The sequence below is a fragment of the Sinocyclocheilus anshuiensis genome, unplaced genomic scaffold (genome assembly GCF_001515605.1).
Source record: "Sinocyclocheilus anshuiensis isolate Anshui unplaced genomic scaffold, SAMN03320099.WGS_v1.1 scaffold889, whole genome shotgun sequence".
Taxonomy (NCBI): Eukaryota; Metazoa; Chordata; class Actinopteri; order Cypriniformes; family Cyprinidae; genus Sinocyclocheilus; species Sinocyclocheilus anshuiensis.
The window spans coordinates 184,674-197,399 of record NW_015554115.1 but is presented as its reverse complement, the minus strand read 5'-3'; the positions used below and the strand labels follow the sequence as shown (position 1 = coordinate 197,399).

At 40.5% G+C, this 12,726-nt stretch overlaps 1 protein-coding gene across 1 annotated transcript in view; it reads left to right on the top strand.

Annotated features, from left to right (window-relative positions):
- Positions 1–9,201: 9,201 nt before the first annotated feature.
- fbn2a (fibrillin 2a) overlaps positions 9,202–12,726 on the top strand; it is a 138,544-nt gene continuing 135,019 nt past the window's right edge. The window contains 3 exon segments of the mRNA XM_016462171.1: positions 9,202–9,316; positions 9,482–9,577; positions 10,696–10,791. Of these exon segments, the coding sequence (XP_016317657.1) occupies positions 9,202–9,316; positions 9,482–9,577; positions 10,696–10,791 (307 nt within the window).

Sequence of the window (12,726 nt, the reverse complement as noted above, 5' to 3'; positions counted from 1 at the left end):
AGAAAAAGGAACAAAAATATAAGTATAAAAAAACTGCAGTTATAGTCTCATTCACTATATACAAAACAAATTTATATAAAGCGAAACTGAAACTAGAGGCATGTGCGCTTTGCGCTTGACGTTGATTACTTTACCGCTTTGAAATCACAGCACGTTTCAGATTGTATAACATTTATAATCCGTAAAACAGCAGAACCAAAAACCAAATACACATTGACTAAGTAAATAATAATAGCTAATAAACAGGATAAAAAACGACAAACTATATCTATGTTTTTCCCATGAATTTTTATTACCTATGAAAAGCATTCTTTCTTTTGTTTTTTTGTTTCTTTGTTTTTTTTAAATAAATTAATACATTTATTCAGCCAGGATGCATGCATGCAAGCATTCTTTCTTTCTTTCTTTCTTTCTTTCTTTCTTTCTTTCTTTCTTTCTTTCCTCCGCTCTCTCCTACAAACACACACACACACATACAGTACAGGCACGTGGAACAAACACACACACAGAAACTTGTCAGCATTGACCCGCGACCAGAGGTGTCATGCCCATTCAAACCGAGGGCACGGGCCCCCTCAGATTTTCAAGCCAAGTGGATTTGGAATGCAGCTTCCAAAAGACAAAAATAGCCAAATTATATTTTTTATATTTGATACAATCACACGGGTGTGATGTGCGGCACATCAGCTGCTAAATTCAAATCTGTGTACGCTGACTGGCGCAGAGCCAGAGACAGACGTGTTTTAGAGCGCTGAGCATTATAACCAATCACACGATTCTGTTGAGCTTATGAATGTAATGGCCAATCAGAGGCGTTCAGATGAGTCATTGCTGAAACACCGGAGTTCACTGACTGAATTCTCATCAGAAACAACGAAGTTCAGATGTGCGTACGATGTACGAAGTAAGATATGCATTTCACAGTGCAAACAGCTTCAGTACTTTACTGCCCGCGACAGTAAAACAGTTGTGCAACTGAAAAGCTACATGACATTTCTCAATAACGCCACTGTTTTTGAAGAAGTTTAACTTACAGATTAGATTTTTGCTGCTGCCAAAAAAAAAAAAAAACTGCTGAGACGAACATGCAGTAGGCTACTCTGGTCATTGACACACACTTCTCTCCCTCTCCGTTAATCAGCAATGGGATCTTGCGATGGAGAACCGTGTTCTTGACGGCTATAGAAGGGTGGGCATTTTTTAGCCATCATATCATCATATAGTCTAGAAGATATTTATATTGTAGATATTGCAAAAGTTAACTCTTAACTTTTATAAAGAATATCTCTTTGGATTTGAGACTTTAGTCTTTGCAACTTTACAGATCTTCTTTATGCACCAAGAGCTTGTAACACTCCAAAGAGAAAGGAAAACTTGAAATCGCATCATATGACCCCTTTAAGTACTTCTCTTAACAGAGAAATATGAGCAATATGAAATGCCTAAAATAGCAACAAAATAAAGGCTACATTTTGTAATTTATTTGTAGATGTTAACCAGCTAGCTAGCTAGTTAGTCTAATTAGCATACCCATACCTTTCATTTCAATTTTGTGCGTACAGTGGAAAATGACATACTTAAACTTAATTATTTCATTTTATGAATGCTAGATTATAGTTCTAGTCATGGTCTTTTTCAAAAGACATTTAGACATTTTTTGGTGAATTAAAAGCAAGCAGTAATGTAACTGAAATTAAAACAACATTACAGAAGCTTAAATTTATTTGAAAGAAAATAAAGTAAAATTAAATAAGCAGTTAACTCAAGTAAAAACGTTCCACGGTGTAAGTGTTGCCAGTTAAGATGTTCTAAAAAGGCTATTTCAAGATACTACATAAACATCACGGGCTAATACACAGTCGTTAACTTGTGATTTTTACCTCTATATTGATATTTTTTCTGCTCCTCTTTGTGTCGCTTCCTGCCTTGTGACCCTGATCATTTAATTTTTTCACTCATTTTTTAGAAATGATACTTTAAGAGCACATAAATGGCAAAACTATTTTAACTGCGTGCGCCATGCATAATTAATACGTTATGATGATGTATTATAATTACGTCATAACACAGAAAGTGTTTAAATTAGACCAACATGACATGTTGTCAAATCTTTCATTGATGCCAATTTTATTTTATTCTAACATTATTTTAATCAGTTCGATGCACGTTATTGAATGAGTGGATTTTTTAGAACATTAAAATTGCTCAGGTAATTTCAGTGGTAGGCTATGATACATATTCATATAGCCTATTAAACTCCCCGCAACTCGCAAACTCCCCGTGATAGCACGCAAATATTTCTGCCTGTTTTCACTCGCTGTCAGCCTCTGCTTTTCTGCAACAGACTGAAGCCGCGTGAATTCAGTGCGCCTTGCATTCAGTTAATAAAAGAAAAATGTTGCAATTTTCTGCTGTTATTGTATTATTGTTGGGGCAGTCTCCAGCTATATCTTAAACTTCTCGAAATACAGTCCGCTTCAGAATGGTTTTAATCACTGCATACAAAAATGTATGCAATCTTTATCTAATTCTGATTGGGTGGGCAAGACAGTCATTTGGGTGGGCTCAGCCAACCCCTGCCCATGTCTGGAGCCGACCCCAGAGAACACTTTAACAAGTTCCCATGGATTATGATGAATTTTTGTATACTGTTTATATTATATATTTTATATACATAGGAAAGAGGGCCTAAACATTTCTTTTGCCTATGACGATATTACTGAGCACAATCTAATTCTGACTGAATATCCTGTATGCATAACTGTTATATACAGCATTACAGGCTACCATGCCATCTATTGGATTTTGCTGATATTGTATCAAATTAGTAATTTTGGAGTCGGACCAACTGCCTCACGGGCCGGATGAAAGTGGCAGGTGGTCCGTAGTTTGCCCCCCTCTGCTCTATAGTATGGTATCTAGGTGAAAGAGTCTCTGTGTGCTGAGAATTAACTGACTTCTGTGATGTGAGGCGGCTAGCAGACGGTCGGTTTAGCCAGTCTGTCTGCTTCCTGACCTGGGCCCCAGTTAGTCAAGTACAAACTCGAACACTATGTGCCATATTTCTAGAGAGAAGAGCGGCACCACCCCTGAAGGGATGAAGACCATCTCTTTTCAACAGGTCAGGTCTGTTAAAAAATTTTAAAAAAAAAAAAAAAAAAAAAAAAAAAAAAAAAAAGGCGAAACAACACGATTCACACACAGGTGGCCGAGTCAAAAGCAAAAGGGGCAGTGCCCCAACCGAGTGAATCACACTGGTAATTAGACACTCTTAGAACATGTATTAAAGTGCAAGAACATACAGTGACCCCAAACAGTATTTGAACATAAGCCTCAATTTAAAATGTATTCCTGTCAGATAATACAATGACAGAAAGATGCACAAGCATTTGGGATTAAAATAACGTGAACAAGTTACATAACAATAAATGAATGAAAATGTGTTTGTGGTTAGTGGAACATACTGATAGTTGTCAGGGATCTGGAAGGAGGACCCAATTGCTGTGAGGAACAAGGGTTTATTGGAAAAAAAAAATAAAAAAATAAAATAAAAAAAAAGACAGGTGATAATCACAACAGGAAACAGAGACAGCTAGGGAAGGCCACTGGAACTGCTTCAGACATCAACTGGCAGAATATTTAGCAGCAGAGGGGGCGGTAAGACCAGGCCGGTGGAGAGAGCGGAGCAAGGCACTATAGAGCTAAGCTCAGATACTTGTTGACCGTAAACTCTGAAGCACCCCAGATGCCAGGCAAGGGAACCAGTGGGCAGGAACAGGTCAGGACAGGAACTCTAACACCACAAGACATAACAAGGCTCCACAGGACCACAAATTACTCCAAAGCAGGCAAGAGAATAAACAAAACAAAACAAAAAAAAAAAAAAGGACTAATAAAAGAAAATAAGTAGCAAATGATGATTAAATTTAACCAACACAAATAACTTAATATCAACCAAAAATGCAAACAAAAACATCAGGACTAAGAACTAAATGAATACTAAAATAAAAGCGGAGACAAAAACAGACCAAATCCAAAAACCAAGGAGCACGATAAGAGCATAGAATTACAAGAGACAAGACTAGAGCACAAGATCAAACAGGCAGGGAGACAGGAACACATACTCAGCCACATCCACAGACAGAAATAAAGACAGTGACAGAGAGGGTAAGAATGACCATGAACTGGCAAATACAAAAAGGGCAAGGAGAACTATAAATAGGGAGGAAGGCACACAAGGAACAGGCAAGCACAATTAAACCAACAAGGGCTAAAAAGAGGGTGTGGTAAAGAGGAAACAAGGAGGAGGGGCTAGAGGAGCACATGGCTGAGAAAAACCATCAACAAAGCCATGTGCTGACACAAGACAGACACAGGAAACAAACACAAGACAAATGGAGTGTCAGAAGTGGCAGAACCCTGACACTACCCCCCTCCCAATGGACGCCTCCTGGCGTCCAAGCCCAACATCCAGACCTTGGTTAAAGAATGGTCGGTGCCCAGATAGTACAGGAAATGGGGGGGCGGGGGTAAAGTCAGGGTCATGAGCAGGAAGCACTGGGGCTGGAGTGAACTCTGGCAACTCACAGGCTGCAGAAGACTGTACAGGAACATCTTCAGAGGTAATAAAAGGGAGAGCAGTAGGCTCTGGGACAGCCTCCACAGGTGGAACATGACTAGCAGGAAAATCTTCTGAGGGACTTGTCAGAAACAGCCGAGAACTGGTCTGGTGTGATCTCAGTGGATACAACTTGACTAGCAGGAACAACCTCTGTGGGCTTGACAAGACAAACAGGAACACATCTCCATGGCCATGACCCAACTGGCAAGGACAACCTCAGAGGACATAACAGGACAGACAGGAACAGTTTATATGGCCATAACTTGACAGGCAAGAACACCGTCTATGGCCATGACCCAACTGGCGGTAGCAACCTCTGTAGGCGTGACAGGAATAGTCTCCATGAACATGACTGGCAGGTACCACTTCGGTGGATCTGACATAACAGGCAAGAACCTTCTCTATGGACTTGACATAACCGACAAGAACATCTTCTATGGACATAACAAGAGTGATCTCTGGGGGCTTGACACGACTGACAGAATAAATGACAACATTGATCAGCCAACACAGGGTTAAGTGAAGCTGACTTGATTGACTCAGAGGTGGCTACAATGGCCTGGGTCAACACAGGAATGACTTGACTGCAATTGGGATGGCCACATCGGTCTGGATCAACTCGGAAGTCTGGAACGGATTTGACCGACTTGGATAACTGTAGTGGTCTCAGGAATGATTTAAACAGACTTGCTAGAAGCAAGGATTGCTGCGGCAATCTCAGTGGACTCAGGAGTGTCTGAAGCAGGTTTAACAGACACTGTGATGGCCACAGCGGTCTCAGGCGACTCAGACACAACTGGAACATACTTGACTTTAGCAAGGATAGCAGCAGCAGTCAGTCAACTCACAGGTGTTTGAAACTGGCTTGACCGATTCAGGAATGGCACCAGCTCAGAGAAATGGTACGGACTAGACTGGATCAGGGATAGCTGCAGTAAACTTGATCAAATCAAGGGTGCCTGGAACTTGTTTGACTGAGTCAGGGATAGCTGCAGCAATCTCAGTCAACTCAGGGATATCTGGAACTGACAAGACAGGATTAATGGAGCAGAATTGACTAGATGAGGAAAAAAAAAAAAACCCCGGAGTAGTGAAGCTCATCTGCTGGGTCCTGACTTTGGCCGGTTCGTAATGTCAGGGATCTGGAAGGAGGACCCAATCGCAGTGTGAGTAACAAGGGTTGATTGACAAAACAGACCGATACAAAAGGGTAGTGAGGTGCACAGGTGATACCACAACAGGAACACAGGAAACAGAGACAGCTAGGGAAGGCCACTGGAACTGCTTCAGACATCAACTGGCAGAATACTTTAGCAGCAGAGGGTGCAGCAAGACCAGGCCGGTGGAGAGAGCAGAGCAAGGCACTATAGAGCTGAGCTCAGATACTTGTTGACCATAAACTCTGAAGCACCCCAGATGCCAGGCAAGGGTACCAGTGGGCAGGAACAGGTCAGAACAGGAACTCTAACACCACCACAACAACAACAACAACAACAAGGCTCCACAGGACCACAAATTACTCCAAGGCAGGCAAGACAATAAACAAAACAAAAGGACTAATAAAAGAAAATAAGTAGCAAATAATGATTAAATTTAACCAACACAAATAACTTAAAATATCAACCAAAAATGCAAACAAAAGATCAGGACTAAGATAACTAAACGAATACTAAAATAAAAGGAAAGAGACAAAAACAGACCAAATCCAAAAACAAGGAGCAGGACAAGGGCATAGAATTACAAGAGACAAGACTAGGGCAAGACTAGAGCACACGATCAAACAGGCAGGGAGACAGAAACACATACTCAGCCACATCCACAGACAGAAACAAAGACCATGACAGATAGGGTAAGAATGACCACAAACCAGCAAATACAAAAGGGCAAGGAGAACTATAAATAGGGAGCAAGGCACACAAGGTACAGGTGAGCACAATTAAACCAACAAGGACTAACAAGAGGGTGTGGTAAAGAGGAAACAAGGAGGAGGGGCTAGAGGAGCACATGGCTGAGAAAAACTATCAACAAAGCCATGTGCTGACACACAAGACAACATAGACACAGGAAACAAACACAAGACAAATGGAGTGTCAGGGCAGGACCCTGACAGATATTAATGTGTAAGGACCACGCAATTGGCCCAACGGAGGTATCCAATGGTGGCTGAAGGTTTCCTGCATGTTCAATCTTTTCAGTGCGCAAAGTTATTAAATTTAAGTTAAATTCTAATCAGACTCCAATTTATTATGACCTCAAATTGATGTTAGAATGCCAATTATTATTGATCATTCATAGGATAATTTATCTAGACATATGATTAATCTATTTAACTCTTTAATCTTATTGTACTCGTTCATTCAGTTTCTCATGTCGCTCAGAGATCTCGCATCGGCCGTTAGCAGACCTCACAGTCACATACTCACAAGTCTTGGTTATTAGACAGAGGTAATTGACTAATACTTTAGATGGCCGCTCCTAGGCTTGCTCGTTCTATAAGTACTTTTGTTTAGTCCCCATAGATCTGTACACACTTGAATAAAGCAACATTATCTCTAGTCAGAAGTCACGACCACTGTTACGATATAAGCCGACCGATATTACTTTCTCTGATAGTAGCTTTGGTTTGGTCATGCCATGGTTTCCCATGTACACTTATCTAGAGTAACATAACAGTAAACAGAGGTCAGACTCACCCTATATAGGTTGGTCGAACAACATCCAGTTGACCTAAACGGAAATTCCCTTTTAGCCCTTACAGTCTAAGAACACTTGAACTAATACCAAGTGTTAGCCGGATCTCTAAAGATCCAGTTCGTGCGCCCTATGCTCCATCTCAACTGGATTTTAATCCGTTACTAACCTGACGCAAAAATACGGTAACAAGGATACAATGTAATCTACTAGAATCAATAATTTCAGAGTAAACAGAATCAATTCAAATGTAACAATTTATTATACATATTTACAGTCAGGTAAATATGTATTATGCCAATTGCATAGTCAATTCAGAGATATCAAATCAACACGACATCAAATTCTCAAAGATAAATGTAAGAGTAAAAGATGCATACCTTATTTCAGGAAAATACATACTATAGAGTTTGTGTGAAAGCTTCACACTATGGGCTCATCTGACTACAGAAGCCTCTGATCTTCTTGCAACATTCACTTAAGTACTCAGACCAAGACAAACATCCTCCAAATGGAGACAGGAACTAATCATTGGAATTTGCATTGATCAAGTCCTAGACGTGGAGAGTTTACACCTTTTGGGGACAGATGGTAATTTGCATGAAAGACACTGGGAAATGGCACACCCTCTACAGTGAGCAACATATCTCTAAACTCTTAGGATCTGTATTACCTTTTAGTCTACTTAGACCATTGTACCAGTTGACTTGAGACAATTCAAATGATTCCAAACATAACTGTGAATATCACTTGCATTCATGTTGAACATTATATTATGCTGTTGACCATTCTGAGTGAGCGGAGTGAGGGGAAGGAAGTGGATGAACAGGATATGTGAGAAAGGAGCTTTTCCCACATCTTCTCTCAGTGAGATGTCGAGACGGATGTCTGTATGTTAATACATTGTGTTTTGTGTCCGTATCTCAGAATATCAAAGTGTCTGAGATTCTTCAAGTCTTACAAATGTATGTGCCATATGGGGACGCCTGTGTGAACCTGAGGAAAACTGACTTTATACATCTTCTAAAAATCACCAAAACACCAGCTGACTCAAACACATTTAGACTTTAAAGAGACTTTAAACTTTCAAGTTTCTTGGTTCCAATGACATTCTCTGTTAATATTGCCTCATGCTCTTTATTGCAGCTATTTGCCGCAGCAGCTGTGGTGATGGTTTCTGCTCCAGACCCAACATGTGTACATGTCCTGGTGGCCCTGATCTTCTTGCAACATTCACTTAAGTACTCAGACCAAGACAAACATCCTCCAAATGGAGACAGGAACTAATCATTGGAATTTGCATTGATCAAGTCCTAGACGTGGAGAGTTTACACCTTTTGGGGACAGATGGTAATTTGCATGAAAGACACTGGGAAATGGCACACCCTCTACAGTGAGCAACATATCTCTAAACTCTTAGGATCTGTATTACCTTTTAGTCTACTTAGACCATTGTACCAGTTGACTTGAGACAATTCAAATGATTCCAAACATAACTGTGAATATCACTTGCATTCATGTTGAACATTATATTATGCTGTTGACCATTCTGAGTGAGCGGAGTGAGGGGAAGGAAGTGGATGAACAGGATATGTGAGAAAGGAGCTTTTCCCACATCTTCTCTCAGTGAGATGTCGAGACGGATGTCTGTATGTTAATACATTGTGTTTTGTGTCCGTATCTCAGAATATCAAAGTGTCTGAGATTCTTCAAGTCTTACAAATGTATGTGCCATATGGGGACGCCTGTGTGAACCTGAGGAAAACTGACTTTATACATCTTCTAAAAATCACCAAAACACCAGCTGACTCAAACACATTTAGACTTTAAAGAGACTTTAAACTTTCAAGTTTCTTGGTTCCAATGACATTCTCTGTTAATATTGCCTCATGCTCTTTATTGCAGCTATTTGCCGCAGCAGCTGTGGTGATGGTTTCTGCTCCAGACCCAACATGTGTACATGTCCTGGTGGCCAAATAGCCCCAACCTGTGCCAACAAATCATGTACGTTTTTCCAGATATCTTCATTCAAATAGGTTTCTAAAGAAATACTGTAAGACAATAGAAAAGGTAGTGACATCAACATGCCATGTAAAGCAGTCCTAATCTGTCATAACGAACCATTTGTGATTATAAAGTCTTTCTGTCTTCTTTCTTTTCTGGTTAAAGCCCAACAGTGCAATATCAGATGTATGAATGGAGGGCTGTGTGAAGATGACCATTGCCAGTGTCCAAAGGGATTTACAGGAAGCTTCTGTGGACAGCGTGAGTTCAAGTTCAGTTTATTTCTAGTGCACGTTTAAGCGTAGAACAAGGCCGACCAAAGTGCTGCACAACAAACAATAAAATGCCTCAAAAGTATGGCTACGACTTAGCTGTACATTGTGTATCTGATCTATGTCTTACTTCCATCCTCACTGGACAGCCTGCTTCTTCTTCATGTCCTCTGAGACATGGGCTCATCATTGGCTTGTTTTCGAATTCCATAAATTCTCTGTCAAGCCTTACTCAGGTCTCTTCACTGTCACCCAGTCACATTCAAACACTGCTTCAAGATTGCTGTCCTTAATCAAACTCAAAGTAAATCCAAAGACAGCAAATTTACCTGCAATACTAATACACAGGACTTGTTATTTTGATTATGTACAGGAGCAAGAAGCCCATCTAGGTGTACAGTAACATCCTGGCTAGGCATTAACTGAACTGAGGTCTCATTGTAGAGTAAAAGCATGTAGAAGACCATAGACTGAGGGTCAGCTGATGTTCACAAAACAGCACAGACTGCTGGAGGTTATCAGGGTTCTCCAGAGTTGCAGCTGATATAAATCATCCAGAGAACCAGCCGTTTCTGTAGGAGTTCAAGGCTTTGCTTATAGACAATTGAGGGCAAGCCAAAGCTCTTGGCTCATCTGTTTGGCACTCAGCTAATGTTAAAAGTCTTTGATTCTAGGTTTAAAGCCACGGCCTTTCGCCAGTGCTTTGGAATGCAAGATGAGCAACATTAACCTGTATGGACGCTACCTGTGTTAACAGCCATCCTGTAGTAAGCCAGCCATAATTCGCTGTTCGTTTATCGTGAAGTGTCCTAGATTTTCAGGTTAAGATGATTTAAATGTTTTTCACGTAGGACACATAACACACATGCCCGACCTAATTTATCTTTAAATGTATTCTTTATACAAAGAATTTAGCACACTTCCATCATCAAATCATGCAGAGCAAGTCCAATATATATTGGCTTTTATCTGAAGAATGGTTGTGATCTATAGTTATTTGATCCTTACAAGGATCAGACTTATGATTTATCATATTCAGATGCAAATGAAAGGCAGATGCTGTGCCCAAAGCAGTGCAGCTTTTGAAAGCAAGTGGTTTTGTTCCAGCTGTCTGTGAAAAGACCTGCCATAACAGTGGACGTTGCATTGGACCAAACCACTGCGCGTGTGTGTACGGCTTCACTGGACCACAGTGCGAGAGAGGTAAGAACAAGCCATCTGTACTGATGTACTATTTCAATGGCAAACATGTCAATCTGTCAATCTCTGTCAAATATCTGTCAAGATTTTGGGTAAAATTAGTTTCCTGAGAATGATGAACTCAAAATTTAATTGTAGAGTAAATCTATTAAATTAAACCTCAGTATCTGAATCCCAGACATATCTTTATCTATGAAATAATTCAACTGAAGTTGTGTTTACAAGGGTTTAAAACTAAATGAACTGCTGCATGTGTCCTGATGATTATAAAGCCTGAGTATCATATGGGAAATTATTCTGAGCAACACTGACCATTTCGATGTGACGCTTAACCCGCAACTGTGAAACAGTATTCATGCTCAGGAAGCAGAGAAAATCAGGACAAAGATGTTTTTTTCAGGATGTATAGGAGTTGGCACAGGGGCTGATGGTAAATGAAAGCTCATGGTTGTGTAATGCAGAACACATGTCAAGCTGTTCAGACTACCTGAGTCCTTCTCTCTCCAGACGCCTTCCATGTATAAAAAGCATTAAATGAAACATGTTTGTTTGTTCGTTTTGTAGACAATAAAGGTTATTAAAATTCTTCTGGGGATGGTAAAACAGTCAGTCTGCAAATTGTAAATACACAAATGTTTTGTGTCCATGCTATAGTTACGCTTCACATTAACCCCTGGATTATTTGTTATTTGTTCTGGAGAAAGGAACATCAGAAAATTGCTGTTTTTGGATCTAACTTGACTTGAAATAACTTTGTTTCCAACATCTCCAATGTCCTCCATTTAATTATGACCTATATCTGGCGGACTAATCTTCTCATTAGTTGCTATGGGTATGGAATTATTTATTGCTTAATGACAAGGGGCCTTACTTTAACGATCTAAGCGCAAGGTCTAAAGCGTACGGCGCAGGTGCACTTAGGGCGTGTCCGAATCCACTTTTGCTAGTTGAACGACGGGAAAAATGGTCGGCGCACCCGGCACATGCTCTAAAAGGGTTGTTCATATTCTCTTAATGAGTCATGGGAGTGTTTTGGGCATAACGTGCAATAAACCAATCAGAGTCTCATCTCCCATTCAAGCCAGTTGTGCTCGAGCCATGGCGGATTCACTAATTACATGGCAGAATTTGCAAGAGCAAAGACTGAATGCATCTCCAGAGGGAGAATCTACGGGGCACAATAATAATGTTTTACATTGTAATCCTTTCATTTTTAATATTTGGCATGTTTGTGTGCTGCTGTGTGTGTAATAAGCAGAGTGTACGTGCATTGTTCACCCACCTATAGGCGCATATTACTAACGCGCTCTTTAAATAAATAAAAAAATACTGCGGCATTGACTTTAGACCAGCTTTCAGTTGGTCAATGGTGCAGTCGTTTTCATTTGCCTCAAAATAGCAACGCGCCTGAACACACCTGGTTTTCAGACCAGCACGCACATGGGCGCACAAATTTACCCCGCCTATAGGCGCATATTAGTAACGCGCTCCTTAAATAACAAAGAAAAAATATTGCGCCAGACGTTAGACCAGGTTTGAGTTGGTCTATGGCGCAGTCTATTTTCAGTTCCTCAAAATAGCAACACGCCAACAATGCGCCTGAACACACCTCGTTTTCAGACCAGCACGCCCATGAGTGCACACATTTAAACAATGTGGCACAGGACGTGAAAATGATAACTGCGTCGGGCTGAAACTAGCAAAAAAACACTTGCGTCGCACCTGGCGCCGCATTGCGCCGGGTGTATGATAGAGCCCAAGGACATCGATTCTTTTTAGGGTTATTAAATGAATAATTCATCCAAAAATGAAAATGTGCTGAAAATTTGCTCACCATCTGGCAATCCAAGATCAGGATGAATTTGTTTCTTCATCAGGTTTGTAGAAATGTAGCATTGCATCAGTGTCTCAGCAATGGATGCTCTGCAGTGAATGGGT